Source organism: Lethenteron reissneri, chromosome 20 (assembly GCF_015708825.2).
Source record: "Lethenteron reissneri isolate LAM-NWPU_2019-01 chromosome 20, ASM1570882v1, whole genome shotgun sequence".
NCBI lineage: Eukaryota > Metazoa > Chordata > Hyperoartia > Petromyzontiformes > Petromyzontidae > Lethenteron > Lethenteron reissneri.
This window is the reverse complement of record NC_083798.1, coordinates 12,732,132-12,751,389: the sequence shown is the minus strand read 5'-3', so window position 1 is coordinate 12,751,389 and position 19,258 is coordinate 12,732,132. Positions and strand designations below refer to the sequence as shown.

General features: G+C 49.3%; 2 protein-coding genes across 3 annotated transcripts in view; one reads left to right on the top strand and one right to left on the bottom strand.

Annotated features, from left to right (window-relative positions):
- The window catches only part of MED24 (mediator complex subunit 24), a 20,409-nt gene extending 11,665 nt beyond the window's left edge, over window positions 1–8,744 (top strand). For both annotated transcript variants that reach the window (XM_061554944.1, XM_061554946.1), the window contains exons 26-27: window positions 553–1,417; window positions 8,569–8,744. In XM_061554944.1, coding sequence (XP_061410928.1) covers window positions 553–681 — 129 coding nt within the window. In that variant the 3' untranslated portion in view covers window positions 682–1,417; window positions 8,569–8,744. The remainder of the gene's footprint in view (window positions 1–552; window positions 1,418–8,568) is intronic.
- On the bottom strand, window positions 8,571–19,258 carry LOC133344784 (transcription termination factor 1-like). The gene is made up of 10 exons (XM_061554947.1): window positions 18,898–19,258; window positions 15,669–16,779; window positions 14,947–15,135; window positions 14,334–14,415; window positions 11,110–11,240; window positions 10,547–10,769; window positions 10,176–10,265; window positions 10,015–10,080; window positions 9,353–9,435; window positions 8,571–9,184 (listed from the first exon to the last, which is right to left on the bottom strand). The coding sequence occupies exons 1-10, from the start codon at window positions 18,901–18,903 to the stop codon at window positions 9,057–9,059; spliced, it is 2,109 nt and encodes a 702-aa protein (XP_061410931.1). The 5' UTR covers window positions 18,904–19,258; the 3' UTR covers window positions 8,571–9,056.

Here is a 19,258-nt window from a genome sequence, read left to right as displayed (position 1 = left end):
AAGGGCAGGAATGATTTTCGGACCGCGCTCTGTATATAGTAAATACGAGCCGAGGCTCATATTCTCATACACCTTGGAATTATCCATGAATATGAAAAATATATTCAATTGATAGCGTTATTGAATATTCAATTGATAGAACGTTATTTTTTATATTGATATATATATATAAAAAGCAGTTCCAGGACTGAATTGTGCAAAAAGTTGTACTATATTATTTCCAAGTCAAAAAAATTCTGTTCAGGTACACGTTTAGTATGGCTAAGATACCTGCAGAGATGGATATCATTCGTGGGCATTTTTGAATCGGTAGGCCTCATGTGGCTGCAGGCCCTAGGTTCCTCACCCCCTGCATTAAAGTGATCGAGTTGAGCTTTTTTCAGTCCTTTAGAATGCTGGTCATCACGATTCAAGTACATCAGCTTTCATATTAAAGCTGTGACGAGCTCATTACCAGATGAGGTACTTTTCGAGGACTTGGCTATGCAGACAGCATTGGGAGTTGTCTGGAAACGTCGTTTAATGCGCATGCTACCACTGCTTTTGTCACAGGTCTCGGAGCTCATGAAGCTACCTGGCATGAACAATCCCAAGCTCATCTTGGCCATCACGGACCTCAGCTTGCCACTGGGCCGACGAGTTGCTGCCAAGGGGGTGGCAGCTGTGACTCTAGCCCTGTGACGGCAAGCGCAAGGATTGTCTTGCAGATCATGGTAGTGACAAGTGTGAAAATTGTTAATTCGTGATTGTCCATTGGAAGATTAAGTGCTTGCAAAAAAATATTTATGCCGGCCGGTTCATTTGGCTGTTCCTCACTTGTTGAGGGTCAGTGCCTCAGTATCCACATGTCCACAAACACATGGCAATTCACATGGTTTGCATTTCCCCTATTTTTACCAGACCACTTCTTCCTCCTCCACTTAGCACGGATAAAAGCGAGTTTACGATACAGTTTTTGTATACGACGAAAAACATGTGTAGCAATGTTTATTTTATTTACAATTGTATCAAAAGTACATTGAGCTCACTGGTAAAATGTTTTCAGGCATAGAAAAGGCGATTACAAGTTACTCTTAATGGTCACCATGACACTTGTGTATCGAGTAATGTGCTGCGAAAAAAAATACTCCTTGGCAATAATGTAATAGATGCTGTGTCCACAGATGCCTATTTATTATTATTGTTGGTGACATTGCGTGTTACAAATGTAATGTATATATGTAAAGAACAAGTAACTTTTGTAAGGTTAGGTTTATTTGTATTCAGAATGTGCGCGTGTTTTCATTGCCATTATTTACAAATGATATAATTAAATAGTGAAAAGGGCCTGTAATTTCCAATGAATAAAACTATTAACATTCTACAGAATTGGTATGCATTGCAGAGGGTGACGAATACCAAGGTGTTTGTGTACAAGGTGTAGGGGTTATTACGGGAGAAACGGCGGACAACAAACACAGGGCTGTCGGCACTCACATACACGGGTGGTCACACCGACGTCCGCATCAGTTATTGCCCACGCCCCCAGCCCTCGGAGGCGATCCCTATAAAAGGTGGAACCCAAAGAGCTCGAGGGGAGTTCGACACGAAGCTGACCAGTGAAGATCCAAGACTCGGGGAGATTAGGCCCTGGGACTCCCCGGTCTCGCCGTCCTTATAAGGGCCGAGCCGGGTAAGCCAGTGGCGCAGCCCAAGAGCTTCCAGACCGCTGCCCTTATCAGGGCAAGGCTGGTTAGCTGGTGCCGAGATCTGTGCTTGCCAGGGCCAGATCAGTCAGCCTCCCGTAGCCCAGTAGAGGAGGACTGGGGGACAGGACAGAGGGCTTAGTACTAGGGTGGGTTTCCCATAGTACGGGTGAAGGGGTCGATACCCCTTCAACTATTGTATCTGTCCCGGAGTTAATAAACAGTGTGTCTCAACTTCGACATCGTCTCCTCCTCTACTTACTACATCTGGTGTTGGAAGTGGTCCAAGCATGGATACGAGACGGAAGACTCGTGCCCAAGACCCAGGAGAGGATGACGACGAGGGAGGGGCAGTGCAAGACATCGCCGCCGGCGTACCTGCACAACAGCTGCCGGCTCCGACATCGGCGGGGTCGTCGGAGAGGGCCGGGACGTCGACTGACGAGTTGGCGTTGGCTCACTCGCGGCTGGCGGAGCTCTTGTATGCAGCGGCCGCTATGCTGGAACAAATAACTCGCCTGGGGCCGGGAGGAGCGACGCGGCGGGAAGATGGACAACGCCCGCCAGAAACTCCCGCCTTTACAACAGCGGGGCGACTCGAAATTCCCGCCACGAAGACAGTAGGGGCGGAGGGAGGAGTCCCAGCTCGTCACGCGGGGGACGGTGCCCAGCCAGCAGCCGCCACGTCATCGGCGGAGGCGGGTCGCGGTGGCGGCCTATCAGGGGTTGCAACGTCACCACCAGCGGACGCCAGCACCGACCAAGCCCCGACCAACACGTCACTGACGGCGCGACACCCATTAGAGTCCGCCATTACTCATACAGTACGGGGACGCGCTACGGATGCTGCAAGAGGATCAGAGACAGAGCCGACATTCCAGCAACGCCTGCCGGCCCTGCAGGTATTTGTTGCAAGCGACGGCGATTGGGGGGGGTTCCAGCGCCGGCTCTTGGCCCACCAAGAGATGGCAGGCTGGTCGGACAATGAGGCGCTGTGTGCTCTCCTGGCGTTACTGGACGGCGACGCCCTGGGCACCCTCACTGCTGCACCCAAGTCGGCACGCTCCACCATTCAGTCGGCGCTGCAGCTGCTGGCCACCGTTTATGGGCCGCCCTCCGATTGTCGCCAGCTCTTCTATGAACGGCAGAAGGGTGACAAGGAATCGCCACTCGCTTATCGCACGGCCCTGCTGTCATTGGCGAAAGACGCTTTCCCGCGTATGGATGAAGAGGGGATCGATGCGATGGTGGCCGAGAAAATTTTGCTGCTGGCTGACGATTTGGACTTCACCATCTTAGCGCAGGACGATGCGGATATGTCATCACTGCGGGCTGCAAGGCACATTCACGCCAATCTCATCTCCCAGCGGAGGAAGGCGAACAAAGCAGCTGCACGACACACCGTGGCGGCGACCTCTTCCGGAATGGAAGGAGCCTTCGCTGCGGATCGTTCTGCAGGATGGCGATCTGCCGAGCGACCGGCTCGGGACGTTCCAAGCCACCGAAACCAGCCCAAGTCCTCTGGAACGCTCGTCGTCTGCTATAATTGTGGCCTCCGGGGCCACGTGGCGTCCGGATGCCGGGCTCCTCGACAGCGCGGTGCGAGACCTGGAGCTGCGGACGGCCCTCCTCACAAGCCTTCGCAACATCCTTGGGCAAGTCATGGCACCCCACATGTTCGGCCTGCACACACACCCACTTTCCTATCACAAGGTCCGACACACGATTCTCGGGGTTTGGGTGCTGGTGCGTCGGGTCGCGGCATGTCGGGGAGGGCGCTCCAACCGGGCCAATGGTCTGAGTTGGCTCACCGAGTTGTGGCTGCATCGGCGGGGTCGTCCGTTGTCGCGGGGCATATTGACGGGGTGGAGGTACGGCTATTGGTCGATACGGGAGCTTCGGCAACTATCATTTCGGATTTGATTTATAATATCCTGCCCGTTCAGAGTCGCCCGTTGCTCCCTGTCGATATACCGTTTTACGCTGCGAATGGGGGCTCGTTGGGTATTATCGGTCAAATTCGAGCGCAAATTTCGATAGGGGACATTAAACTATCTGGCCCGGTGTTCGTCTCCTCCTCGCTGGCTATTCCGTGCCTGTTGGGGACAGACTTTTTGGCCAAATTGCCCATCAAAATTCTGATTGACCAGCAATGCATCGAGCTTCCATCGGGCCGACGTATGACGTTCCTACCTGCCACCCCTGCCTTGCGTGTTGCCTGTGCTACGGTACAGGCGCTTGTTGCTCGGACGGTGCGTGTACCCCCGGGGGCACAGATGTTGGTACCCCTGCGCTTGCGTCGACCGTTCGATAAAGGGGTCTCTGACCGGGGCGTTATTTTGGGACCATCTAGAGCCGGGGTGAGTGGGCCAGATCTGGTGACGGCCCAGACTATTGTTAAAGGGGATGGGGATCCGTTTATCGCGGTCCTCAATGTCGGGACACGGACGGCAGTGGTTTCGCAAGGTACCGTGTTCGCACATGCGGTTCCGGTACCTGCGGAAACGCCGATCATTGGCCAGGTGGCCACCGATTCTCAAACGCGATTAGCCTCAGACGCTGGCGAGGGTTGGCTGGATGCGTTGTGTGCTGAGTCACCTGACCTGTCCGACGCACAACGTGCTAAATTACGCGCCTTATTGCGAGAATTTTCCGACGTCTTCAGTAAACACAAATACGATATCGGATGTACCAAATTGCTACACCACCATATTGACACCGGTGACAACGCTCCTATCCGCCAAAATCCTTTTCGGTTAAGTCTTGCCGAAAAGGATCATGTCAAATCGGCTGTAGATGACATGTTGAAATCGGACATCATTTCTCCCTCGACCAGCCCTTGGGGTGCACCCATAGTGTTGGTTAAAAAGCACGACGGGTCCCTAAGGTTCTGCGTTGATTTCCGGCGATTAAATAAGATCTCGGTGGCCGATGCTTATCCGCTTCCTCGAATGGACGAATCGCTGGATGCCCTCGCGGGATCGCGATTCTTTTCCACTTTGGATTTGCTCTCAGGATTTTGGCAACTTCCCTTGGACGACGAATCTAGGCCCAAAACAGCTTTCCGAACGCCGCACGGCCTCTTCCAATTCAATCGCTTACCCATGGGATTACACTCTGCTCCCGCGACGTTCCAGCGCCTGATGGAATTGGTCCTCGCTGGCTTGCAATGGGAGGTGTGTTTGATTTACCTGGATGACGTTATCGTATTCAGTAAGACGTTCGAGGAACACCTTGATAGGCTTCGGGCCGTCTTTCTCAAGATGCGCGCTGCTAATTTGAAATTCAAGCCACAAAAGTGCCATTTGCTGCGCGAATCTGTTAAATATTTGGGTCACATCGTCGGCCGGTCAGGTATCTCAACCGATCCCGCCAAAACGCGTTGTGTCAGCTCCTGGCCTACTCCCACCTCGGTGGGGGAGGTTAGAAGCTTCATCGGCTTTGCTTCATATTACCGCCGGTTTGTTGCGGACTTTGCTTCCATCGCTAAGCCACTACATGCCTTGACGTCAAAAGGGGTCAAATTTCATTGGGGGCCGGTGGAGAACGCCGCTTTTGTCTCTCTTCGGGATGCCCTGGTGGGGGCCCCGCCGTTAAGCTACCCCGATTTTTCCATGCCGTTCGTGCTCGACACGGACGCAAGCAATACCGGGATTGGAGGCGTGCTGTCACAAATTGTGGGTGGCGTGGAGCGCGTTGTGGCTTATGGTAGTAGAGTACTGTCCCCGGCCGAGCAGCGGTACTGCGTCACCCGCCGCGAACTGTTGGCTATCGTGTTCTTTATCCAACAGTACCGGCCATATCTGTACGGCCGGCATTTCACCGTCCGTACAGATCATGCAGCGTTGCAGTATGCCCTACGAATTAACCAGCCATCGGGGCAGTTGTCCCGATGGCTCGAGATCATGCAGGATTTCGATTTTGAGACAACTTACCGGAAGGGGATTCGCCACACCAATGCCGATGCCCTATCACGCCTGCCGATCGCCCTGGATTGCACTTGTTTCTTGGGTTCGGGCCGTTGCAAATCGACAAGTGACGGCCAGGATCGGGTTCTTGCGGCCGCAGTTGATACTCCTTCGGACGCTGGTCCTATTTCGGGGGGTGGGAGTGATTCCCTACTTGGCTTGTCGAGTGCTGAGTGGGGTCGCCTCCAAATGGAGGATGCGACCCTCCTGGCGCTACGACGTCGCGCGGAAGGATCAGGTCAAGGGAAGTCGGGCGTTGACTCATGGGGGTGGTGCCAGGGCTTACTCATGCATTGGGACGGGACGATCCGCCGTCACAGGCTGGTGGTGCCTTCCACGTTGAGGGGTAGGGCTGTATGGGCTGCTCATGAACGGCTCCTGCACCTGGGTACCCTCAACACTTGCCATGCTCCAGCTTAATTACTTTTGGCCGGACATGGCAAGAGACGTGGACGATCTGCTGCGGTCCTGTACCCAGTGTGCACAACGGAAGCCGCCGGCGAAGGGAGCCAGTCCACCGCTCCAGTCCATTTCGGTCACCCGGGTTAACGAGCTGGTCGCCCTTGATATTTTGGGACCGTTTCCTTCCACGCCGAGGGGTAATAAGTACCTGCTGGTTGGCGTGGAATATTTCACGCGATGGCCTATGGCTTGGCCCCTCGCCAACCTGTCCGCAGCGGCCGTTGCGGAGGCTTTTGTTCAGGGCTACGTCCTCGACAAGGGCGCTCCGGAACGGTTGTTGACCGATCAGGGAAAGAATTTCACTAGTACCCTTTTACACGAGGTATGTGGCCTTCTGGGTACAAAGAAAGTTCGTACCTCGCCTTACCATCCACAAACGGATGGGATGGTGGAACGCTTGCATAGGACTCTTACGTCCATGCTATCCCACCAGGTATCTGAGTCCCAAAACGATTGGGATCTACGGATCGGGGGAGTCCTGGCGGCATACAGGATGGCTCCTCACGCGGCGACCGGTTTCTCGCCATTTTTTTTGATGTATGGTCGCGAGGTTGACCCGCCTGTCGCGACTCAGCTGACGATTGCCGCGCCTCATGCTAAGTCGAAAATCGCCGACCATGTTAAATTTAACATCCTTCGCTTGGCGGAGGCACGGCAGGCGGCCATGCAAAACTCTGACTCTCGCCAGAAACAAAACGAGAGATTGCGGTCGCGCCGGACTCACACGCACGAATGGCACCCGGGCGACCGAGCATGGTTGCACTGCCCCCAGGTGCCATTGGCCACCTCGGCTAAGTTGTTGCGACCATGGAGGGGCCCCGTTGAAATTGTGCAGGTTGTGCGGCCTCAATGTGTGCGCATTAAGTGGGGGAAGCGTCGGTGGTTTGTGCACCCTTCACGGTTAAAGCCATTTTTTGCTCCGCACGCTTCCTCCCACGTAAATGGCCGAACATGTGGGGAGTCCTCTGACTCCGGGGGGGCGGGATCGATGCCAGCCTCTGATCCACTAATGACTGTCCCGTCTTCAGGAGCCCCAGGACTGAAGCCCTCTTGGCTGCCAGCCTCCCCCGTGGGGGGCGGCGCTGGCACGTCCAGGAAACCGGACGACCAGGCACCTGCTGATGCGACACCTGCCACCGACTCTACCAAGCCGGCCCCTTGTGACGGGCCTGCTGCACGGACTCGCGCCAAAACGCGCCGGTTGTTATGATTAGCTTTCCGCGCGTGTTCCGTTGCTGCGGAACCCGCTCATTGTATATATGTTTTTTAATGGTTGTATGTGTGTGTAATAACGATGACCACGCTATCTGCTTGTTGCTTGCTGTCCATATAAGTGTGTGCGTGTGTTGGGAATGGACGGAGAGTCTGCTGTGGTTGCTGAGTTTCAAAGGGAGTGTGTGCGCTGCTGCGTGGAGTTGTTATCTTGATGGTAAAGTTAATTATTAACGTGGGAGCGTCGGGTATCCTGTGCTGTACCATCTCGTGGGTTACCGTGCGCGATGGGCTTAATTGGGAAAAAAAAAAAAAAAAATATGTTTTTTTTTGGGGTGTATTGTGCTGCGAGGTGCTGTGTGCGATGCGGTCGTTGCATGAGAGAGAATAATTGTGTTGTGGTTGCAAAGTTACGACGGGATTGATGGTGTGTTGGTCGCCTGCAGATTTGCTTGCTATTGTGCTTCAATGTACGCGTGTGATCGCGATATGCTGATTGCATGTGCTGTTATACCGTTCTGTATATGTGTTGCGGTTCTGGGTGGGGGTTTTTTTTTTATATAGGGAACCATCGGTTGATGTTACGCTTGTTCTTGTTATTGTTACTGTTACGAGGCACACGTGTATTGACGGTGTTAATCTTTATTCTTGGGGGTTGAGGGATTGTTGCAGCCGGGACGGCTGCGAGCTGTACAGGGGGGGGGTGATGTAGGGGTTATTACGGGAGAAACGGCGGACAACAAACACAGGGCTGTCGGCACTCACATACACGGGTGGTCACACCGACGTCCGCATCAGTTATTGCCCACGCCCCCAGCCCTCGGAGGCGATCCCTATAAAAGGTGGAACCCAAAGAGCTCGAGGGGAGTTCGACACGAAGCTGACCAGTGAAGATCCAAGACTCGGAGATTAGGCCCTGGGACTCCCCGGTCTCGCCGTCCTTATAAGGGCCGAGCCGGGTAAGCCAGTGGCGCGGCCCAAGAGCTTCCAGACCGCTGCCCTTATCAGGGCAAGGCTGGTTAGCTGGTGCCGAGATCTGTGCTTGCCAGGGCCAGATCAGTCAGCCTCCCGTAGCCCAGTAGAGGAGGACTGGGGGACAGGACAGAGGGCTTAGTACTAGGGTGGGTTTCCCATAGTACGGGTGAAGGGGCCGATACCCCTTCAACTATTGTATCTGTCCCGGAGTTAATAAACAGTGTGTCTCAACTTCGACATCGTCTCCTCCTCTACTTACTACAAAGGTATCACTCGTATATTACTGGTATATATCCCAAGACTGGCATTGCATCTTTGCTGTGCGGCAATGTGCAGTCAGGTGTCTTAAAACAGTGGAATGTGTACTCTGTCCAGACACACTCCCTCTCAGTGATGGTCATCTTCCTTTATCCAGGAACAACGTTTTCAGCTTATTTGGATAATTGGCCATATCTGTCACTCTATTAGAGGACAAAACATGCTTTAAGAAGATGCACACCCAAATGCTACATATTGGTCAGAAACCTACTTGCTGTACAGCATTCTGTAGGCACATTGGTGCCCTGCAGGTGGGTTTCTCGCACGCAGTGCCTCCATGGCAGCATGATTTGCCAACTCGCTGGATTTTCCTTCTCCATCACTGCACATCTGTGACAAAGAGCTTCATAGCTCATCGGATTTCTCCAGGATGAAGATTCTGATTGTGCTTCAGGACCTCTTAAAGCAAATCTGTAGAGGGGGTCCAGGTCCTCAATTAGTCAATGCCATTCAAAAGGTGTTTGAGGAGAACCTCTGTTGGTTCCACTTCTGCGCTTAACTGCCCAATGTCATGTTTCTTCAGAAGCCGAGGCAGATAGATGTCGTGCAGGACATCAATTATCTCTGCAGGACACGGACATTGAGAAATGCACACACTTTGTATGTCAATTATTGGTCTTTTGAAAATGTATACATTTGACAAGATTTTTTTTTACGGATTGAATTTTTTGCATTAGCTTTTTTTTGCATTAGCTTTATCAAATAGCAAAATAGCACCTAAGGGTTACATACCTCCAAAGGTCTTATTTTTCCAGTTGGGAACGTGAAAAAGTTTCAGTTGGTACAACTTCCTTTGTAGCAACCATGGTGGTATCCTATGGACAAAGTTTTAAAGCGACTTCATAAGATATTGATTGTCACGATTCTAGGCCAGCACCTGAGGATTTGGGTTCCAGCCCACATGTGGTTCAGCATGACGTTTGCCGTTTCAATTCCTGAACAATATCCCAGCATATGGAGGGAAATGCGAGACATGCCAAATACGCGGTAAAACATGAAAACAGAACAATGCAGGACAACCATGAATACCTATGCAGTAGTATTTTAACGTGCACTTGTGTAGCGAATGAGATTAAGTCTTGATAATTGTTACTCCTAGGTTTTTTCGGTAAAGTCCCGTAGTAAAAAAATAAAATTAATAAAAGTAATAATAGAAATAAAATAATAAATCACGACGTTTCGGAGGCAACACAAGTCTCCGTCATCAGGTGGGACCGTCACAGCTAGATTTACTGTATCAAGTACCATCTTGATAATTGCACAAGATCATCTTGATGTTTGTTTTGTGTGAATGTGCCCTCGCCAAACAAACGGAAAGCTTTACAAAGGTACATCACGAGTATATTTCAATCACATTTCATTGCTTATTACAAGACGAATTAGGCATTACTCACTTCATTTTTTGGACGATTCCATCCCAGTCAATATCCGCACTGTCTTCAACTTCCAAGTTGTACAAACTGCTCGTGAACAAGGACAATTTCCAATAAACGTTAGTACTAACAAAAAAACCACATGCAATTCGTTTACACAGTTCTCCAGTATCGACAAATACCTCTGAATGAGTTGTATTCTGGATGTATCGCCTTTCCATCCATACGTCAGTGGTGTGATCTTTCCCAACCGATTGCAAAGAACGGCCATCCTAAAAAAATATAGTTAAGCTTCATAAATGTTTGTTCAGTTTAAACAAATATATGTAATGTGCAAAGACTACCGGTATATAGTTTTTACACACACGGCTCTATGGCAATAGATAAGAGTTATGCTCCACAAAGATGTACTCTAAACTTGTGGCAATAAGGTTATACAAATCTTCCCGCACACTGGATTACAAGACTCATCCCTGACATTTGATTTAAAATACGGGTGAACTGTCAATCTGGAGAATAAGGAAATAGATTAGTTGAATTTCATATTAAGTACCATTTTGCCCTGCACTGGTGGGAATTTCTGTTGTCCACGCTGGCGGAAATGTGTCTCCAGGGAATTTCGGAGTAGAGAAATCTCTGCAGGATACGGATCGTATGTTCGGAATCTGTGTTGAGTTGGTCCACCCCATTGTGCTGCTGCTGAGCTTGCAGGTAGTCCTTCATTGCCTGCAGCAGACTCTCAACCTCCCCATCACTCCAAACGCCCTTGGTCAAACCTTAAACCACACAACCAAGACAATCGAAGTTTCAAGAACTAGTGATCAACAAACCACCATTGGAGACATTTCCCATATCTCTGAACATGTCAGTAGAAGGCAGTGTCGTGAAATCCACTGTACTATACTCCCAAAGTCTATACTCCGCCTGTACCCACCCACATTGAAAAGTGTGAATTATGGTCAAGTAACCCCCACAGCCCATACGGCGTGGTTGGGGGCCCTCATCCAGCAATGTATTGACAAAAGGGCGGTACATATTTATAATACAATGCAATTAGCAATTTGCTTTACCCAAATTGTGCATGAACTAGACAATGCAGGCAACAGAAGTCCTTACCATCGTTCATCAAACTGAATTTGACGGACAGGTTCTTCTGCCCGCGCTGCATGATTTGTGAAATGCGAGTCCAATGTGGACCCAACTCCCGGGTGAGCTGCGTCAGCTGCTTCAACTCTTCTTCCGAGTACCTTTTTCCAAGACAAGTGTCGCACATTGCCATAGACTTAATCACAAGAAAAATAAACAACTATTTTGCAAACAAGTTCATGAGCAAGAAAATGTGGACACGCAGTCCTCAATTTACGAACACCAAATTTACATATACTCGCACTTAGGAACCAGCTTCCATGAAATATATAAATATATTATATTGACTTAAAAACACGAACTCGCAATCGCAAACTGAACTGCAGAAGTATTTTGTTCAGCGGAGCGATCCTCTGCAAGATGTAATGAGTCGGGCTCGCGCTGGGAGTGGGTTTGTGTGTGAAATTGAGTGTGGGCAACGGTTAGCACGCTGTGCTACGAAAGCGGTGACCCCAGTTCAATTCCCGCTCACTGCCAACGCCAGTGACGATTAACTGAACCGGTCATGGGCCTCCCCCTGGTCGACTCGGCCTCAAACGAGTATCTGGTGCGGTGTGTAAACATCGCAACTGGAGAGCTAGGTTTAGTACTGACCACTCACCCCCTCGTGTGCCGTGTTGGCCTTCATAGGCATTGCTCGCTTAACATCATTTGCTGTTCAGGTCATACGGGGGATCGTCGTTGGTGTCTCCCCGTGATTGTATGCAATTGTGGTGACTCATTGTTCCCCCTTTAGAGAATAAGGCCAGCATCATGATTCAGGGCGAGTGAAAATTTAAAACGATTATATTCCTATTTAAAGCTTTCGTGACTGCAGGGATTCATCTTCTTGGTTCTTTCGGTAAAGTCACGTAGAAGGGAAGTAATAAAATAATAAAAATAAAACATAATAAAACAATTCTCACGACGTTTCGGCCACAACGCAAGCAGCCGTCCTCAGGTGAAAACCAGGTCCGTCGAGGCGACAGAGTCTGAATGAAACAGCACACGAGCTTGGAGCATATATATAAGCTGGGCGCATTGACAAAGGAATTTGCATATCAAAAGGAATTTAGCATATTTATGGGAAATGCAGGAATGTGATTAGTACTGCATATGCATGTGCATTATGCAGGATTAACAGCATCAAAGGGAGCTGCAGTTACTGCTGCTGCAGCAGTTGCTGCTGCTGCTGCAGTTTCTGCTGCTGCTGCAGTTGCTGCTGCTGCTGCAGTTGCTGCTGCTGCAATTGCTGCTGCTGCTGCACTTGCTGCTGCTGCAGTTGCTGCCTTATCCATTTTAATATAACACTATGTATTATTCTACCCACCCTAATGTGTATCATACTGCTATATGTTTACTGTACAATTACGACACCATACATTACTCTGCACACTGCACCATGCCAGTGAGTGGAACGCGGTCTGAAAGTCACCGTAAACGTGAACACAATCAGTTAAGATCCGAAATGGTTTATTACGTCCTTCCAATGATTGCTAAGCCAGAATCCATCTTCTCGGTTGAAATTGTCTCTGTGTTTGTATATGTGGATCGCCTCATGAACGAATCTCTCATGATAGCCAGATGGCTTGCAGAGAACCTCTGTCTTGGAGAAGTCAATGTCATGTGAGCCCTTTTTGGATGTCCTAATCAAAAGAAGACCTGATGGTTCAATGAGCCACTCTGTCTACAGGAAAGCCACCCACACGGATGCTTATCTAAAACCGGATTCCCACCACCATCCATCCCAGAAGAATTCCCTCATCAAGACTCTATATCATAGAGCCCAATGCATCTCCGACCATGAACACATTTCCAGTGAACTCAAACACGTACGCCAAGCTCTTAAGGCTAATGGTTACTCCGACTACACAATCCGCAAAGCCATCACTCCAACCATCAAGAAGGATCCTGTTGAGGAGCCTTTCAAGACCATCACCTTACCCTACATTGCTGGGGTCACAAAAAAGATCTCCAAAATCCTGATTAAACACAAGATCCAGGTCCGATTCAACACAGTACATAAAATCCGTGATCTGGTCCCGTCTGTAAAAGATGTGGTTCCAGACATACAGTACCCTGGCGTCTACAAACTAAGTTGCCTCTGTGGTAGCAGTTACATTGGAGAAACCAAACGACATGTCTCGGACCGCATCCGTGAACATAAGGCAGACCTGAAACACGGTAGGACAAACACCTCAGCCGTGGCAGATCACTGTTACAATTCAGTGGGCTCACATGACATTGACTTCTCCAAGACAGAGGTTCTCTGCAAGCCATCTGGCTATCATGAGAGATTCGTTCATGAGGCGATCCACATATACAAACACAGAGACAATTTCAACCGAGAAGATGGATTCTGGCTTAGCAATCATTGGAAGGACGTAATAAACCATTTCGGATCTTAACTGATTGTGTTCACGTTTACGGTGACTTTCAGACCGCGTTCCACTCACTGGCATGGTGCAGTGTGCAGAGTAATGTATGGTGTCGTAATTGTACAGTAAACATATAGCAGTATGATACACATTAGGGTGGGTAGAATAATACATAGTGTTATATTAAAATGGATAAGGCAGCAACTGCAGCAGCAGCAGCAAGTGCAGCAGCAATTGCAGCAGCAGCAACTGCAGCAGCAGCAGCAGCAGAAACTGCAGCAGCAGCAGCAACTGCTGCAGCAGCAGTAACTGCAGCTCCCTTTGATGCTGTTAATCCTGCATAATGCACATGCATATGCAGTACTAATCACATTCCTGCATTTCCCATAAATATGCTAAATTCCTTTTGATATGCAAATTCCTTTGTCAATGCGCCCAGCTTATATATATGCTCCAAGCTCGTGTGCTGTTTCATTCAGACTCTGTCGCCTCGACGGACCTGGTTTTCACCTGAGGACGGCTGCTTGCGTTGTGGCCGAAACGTCGTGAGAATTGTTTTATTATGTTTTATTTTTATTATTTTATTACTTCCCTTCTACGTGACTTTACCGAAAGAACCAAGAAGATTATATTCCTGTTACTTTGTTACTGTACAGTATGTTTTTGAAGTGTTGCATGCACATTTACAATATTTCTGAGTTTAACGATGCTTCCCTTTTTTGTTGAACCGTAACAAATTAGACCGTGCATTTAACTAATACAGTACATTGTGTTCCGACTTACAAACGGGGCCCAGGAACGGAGTGTGTTTGTAAGAAGAGCACTTCTCGTACTTACCTTCCAGATTTCAAGTCTTGGCCTTCATATAAAGTCATCCCACGTTGGAATATCTGCTTCATTGGTCTTGAAATACCCTGAACTGCAAAATGAAGAGAGAACGATCTTACCTCGTATGTCACTTGAGCAAACACAAGCCAATGCTGTACTTGAAATATCTTAATTATAGTTGCACCTGCTGTAAAGTGGATATTTAAATAGCTGTAAAACTGAAGTCGGTGATGTGTTGTGCCAGTGTACACGTACAGCACCTTTTGTTAATTCAAGGATGAAGGCTGCCCCACACAATGTGGGTCATCGTCAAGATGACCGCACTTACCACACTGATCAGTACGGATTGGTAAAGGTGGGCGAGCATTGTACAAGAATAGATTTTTCTGCACTACCCTCTATTAACCATCATATATGACAAGAGTTTCCTTGAGCTTTTTCCCATATGCCAAACACTATTGGTTTTATCAAAATATCCCAACGTAGGACCTTCCTGAAATGGTTAGCACCCACTTCTATGGTTTGCACGGTTGGCTACGTACAGTGCGAAAGAAGTTCAACATAAATTAAGAGTGGATACTGTCTTGGGTAGTGATTAGCTTTATAATGCATTGTAACGCACGCAGGTAGTTGTAGAAGTTGTTCTGCAATCGGTATTTTGAGATTAATTTCTTCTCCGCGGGGAAGTTCGAGGGCAGGAATAGTTTCTGTGGATCCGTGAAGGCATCGTGGTCACGAATAAAGTCGCAAACATTCATGTGCAGCTGTTCCACCTCTGCCTTACTGAAACGCCCAAACCGGACCTTGATTCCTGCAAGCCAGCAAGAGCAACACACGCACACACACGGTTCCATTATTGCTGGTTATTTTCTATAGTTAAACAGCACAATAAAACACACTTTTTGTAAGACTTGTTTACGAGTTATCGGTTTGGGTGTCGTATGTTGACGATATCCTACGAGGATACAGTCATATTCCTAGGGGATGAAGGGGGTTGGGAATTTAAGGGTTAAAGTGCAGGACAGATGGGCAAGTTGTAGGGGTGGTGGTGAATTTGTAAGGAATGAACATAGCAAAATCGGTCTGCCAAGAAGTACATTTTCATATTCTTAGGTTTTTTCGGTAAAGAAACGTCGTGATTTTTTGTTTTATTTTATTTTATTTTCATTAATTTTGATGTTTTACCTACGTGACTTTACCGAAAAAACCTAAGAATATGAATCCTTGCATTCACGAAAGCTTCAAATCAAGTACATTTTCATACTGTATATTATAATTGTCTGAAATGTACATGCACCTTATTAAGTAGAAAAAATACTAATATTTGTGTTTTGCACTACTGACCTTCCTTTTCAAACTCCTTAAAACGATGATAGTCATATTTGAGGGCATGAGCAATATACATTTGCGATCTACGTGCAAAGCCAGGAATGAATTTACTCATGAATTTGACCTGGTAATCATAATTCTCGAGATGCCTAACCTCCTCCTCTTCCTCCTCATCCTCCTCATCCCCCATTTCTTTATCTACTTCATCAACAACCTCTTCAGTGTGGGACGCATTTATCTGGCGATGTTCGTTGGTGACAGAGTTCTCGGTTCTCAATGTGGGAAGTGGCTCACTGGGTAAGCCCTCCTCAAGGTCACGCCGTTTTTTCTTCTTGCCATGCTTCTTGCTCCTTGTGCCCGCAGTATTCTGCGCTATTACACCACCCTGGTTATTTCCAGATTGGTACGACTTTGCCTTCTTCTTATTCTTCTTCCTGTTGGAGCTTGGGGATGGCTCAGGATTCACGGGCGATTCCATCGGGCAACTTTCTGACACAACTGTCCCTTCAGAAGAAGCATGTCGGTCAGGCACCGCAATGCTCATTTCCCTGCGTTTTCTCTTTTTGCGAGGTCTTTCCTGCACAGGAGGAGGTTCAATGTCTTCTAAATTACTTCCTCCATCAGCTGCAGTTCGTTTCCTTTTCCTGCTCGATTTCTTCTCACTCTTCACAGTTTCCTCTTCACGGTCCGACTGCAAAGCCCCTTCTTCTTGCTGCCAAGTTGGCGTCAAATTATCGTCAGCGTTTTCCATTTTCTTCTTCCTTTTCACTCCCTTGCACTCGGCGTCACCGCTTCTGGAACAGGCACGCACGTCTTCTCCCCGTTGAGGTGCAACTGCCGCCTCCTCACTTCGTCGTCGAGATTCGCCTTCTCTCCGCTCACCGTGCTTGCAATGGTGCTCGCCGCCGTCTACTGCAACCCGAGAAGAATCACACCGCGAATCACCATCAGACGTTTTCGTTTGGGCATCGTCACTCCTGGATTCCGCTCTGTGGTTTACGCATCTTTTCTTTTTACAAATCTTGACTTGGTCCAAATCCAGGTCATTCGGAGCTTCTTCCAGGCATGACGATTCATTTCCACGCGCATCTCTTTTCCGTTGGCATTTCTTCGTGTGTTTCTTCATCTGCAAAACGTAAACGTCCAATGTTTTAAGAAATGCTTTTATCTAATTACATCGCCAAAAGGCTTTCCTGACAATTGAATGTCATGTTTATTCACACAGACAATAATTACACAACTGCAAAGTACTCATACCTGTCAACCCCTGATCGATGCCTACCTTATTATAGACCAATTCAGATGTTATTGGTCACCCTGTGCTCTTACAAATCTAAAAGTTTATCCTAAAACACATACAAATAAGACAAAAAACATTTTGCCCGTATTGAAATGGCAGTACGCCGTATGGTCCCAAAAACTCTATTTCCCTGTACAAGAATACGGGTAAACCGTATGGGTTGACAGGTCTGTTGTGCTTCCCCTTTGACCATTCGCTGCTGGGTTATTTGACAAACATGTAGTGTAGTAGAACGACACTGCTGTATTGGCTCGGTATGGGGGCTGTAGGCAGGTGTCACGGGGGTCACGTCGGGCTGTGATACTCTGCGTGAATTCTAGATTTGAAGCTTTCGTGACTGCAAGGATTCATACTCTTTGGGTTTGTCGGTAAAGTCACGTAGGTTAAAAGAAAGCAAACAAATTAAATCACGACGTTTCGGAGTCAACACAAGCTTCCGTCTTCAGGTGAAACCGTCACAGAAAAATTGCTATACTTGATACAGCAATTTTGCTGTGACGGTTTCACCTGAAGACAGAAGCTTGTGTTGCCTCCGAAACGTCGTGATTTAATTTGTTTTCTTTTAACCTACGTGATTTTACCGAAAAAACCAAAGAGTACTCTGCGTGAACCCAACAGGACACGTGACCGGATAAAGGGGGGCCAGGGGCCCCAGGGGGGTCACGTGGTTGGGGTTCGGGCCTTCCCGAAGGATCGAGAAGGGAGGCGTGTCTTGGGGCGGAGCTGGCCACGCCGGAGTGGTTATGAGCAGCGGGGTGTGTACGGAGAGCTGGGCTGGTCTGTGTTGTTCTGCTGCTGGGTCATCTCTGGGATGAAGCTCTCCGGTCTCCGCTAGTGGAACAAGCAGCGTGTTGGGCTGTCCTGGTCCAGTGATGTAGTTCCCCCGTGGGTTAGCTAAGTTATGAAAGGTGGCTACCACCTTAAGTCGTTATGTTAAGTGTTACCTGTTGTGTTAGCGAATAGTGTTGTCTCCAAAGTTCAGTGTGCGCCTGAATTTAACCCACTACAAAATACAAATACATCACGTTGGACAGTGAGGGTTGGTGACAACGAGCAGACTTGGGTGCAAATGACAGTTCTGGAAGTACAGAAAACTACTCTGGTTGTTCCTGCACTGCCCTCTGCTGACAGCGTCTTCAAACGCGTGATTATCCGCTTTCATTGCAGTTGCCCCGTTACACGCGTGTTTACTCTCCTACACGTGTTGATTCCACGTGTGGTTACCCTCTACGCGTGCGGTTACCCCACGTGTGGTTACCCTCTACACGTGTGGTTACCCCACGTGTGGTTACCCTCCTCTACGCGTGTGGTTACCCTCCTCTACACGTGGTTACCCCACGTGTGATTACCCCACGTGTGGTTACCCCACGTGTGTGGTTACCCCACGTGTGTGGTTACCCCCCTCTACACGTGGTTACCCCACGTGTGGTTATCATCTACACGTGTGGTTACCCCTCTACACGTGGTTACCCCCTCTACACGTGGTTACCCCACGTGTGTGGTTACCCCCCTCTACACGTGGTTACCCCACGTGTGGTTACCCCCCTCTACACGTGGTTACCCCACGTGTGGTTACCCTCTACACGTGTGGTTTCCCCCTCTACACGTGGTTACCCCACGTGTGGTTACCCACCACACGTGTGGTTACCCCACGTGTGGTTACCCTCATCTACACGTGTGGTTATCCCCCTCTACACATAGTTACCCCACGTGTGTGGTTACCCCCCCCTACACGTGGTTACCCCACGTGTGTGGTTACCCCCCCCTACACGTGGTTACCCCACGTGTGTGGTTACCCCCCCTACACGTGGTTACGCCCTACACGTGTGGTTACCCCCTACACGTGTGGTTACCCCCTCTACACGTGGTTACCCCACGTGTGGTTATCCCCTCTACACGTGGTTACCCCACGTGTGGTTACCCCCTCTACACGTGTGTGGTTACCTCCATCCACGCGCCGTTACCCGGGCAGAGCGGACGACTTCCGGGTCCGATCCTAGTGCTGCCCGTCACCGATTACATTCCCTAGCGCGCATAGGCAGCTGCTCGCTCTAACGAGGATCGCCATTGGCCCACGCGCCTCGCGGGCCCCGCCTCTCGCCGGGGCGCACGGACGAATCGGATCGCGGGATCCTCTCGGCGCTTGCCGGTGCAGTCTGGGAAATAAAAAACGACGCCCGGATGACTTTTTTTCTCCCAGTAACACTCGTCGCTGTTGGTGAAGCCCGCGGCCAATCATCGGAGAGCGTGAGATTGGCGGGAACTGGGTTGTCACGTGGCGCGCACGGCGAGCACGTGGGCAGTG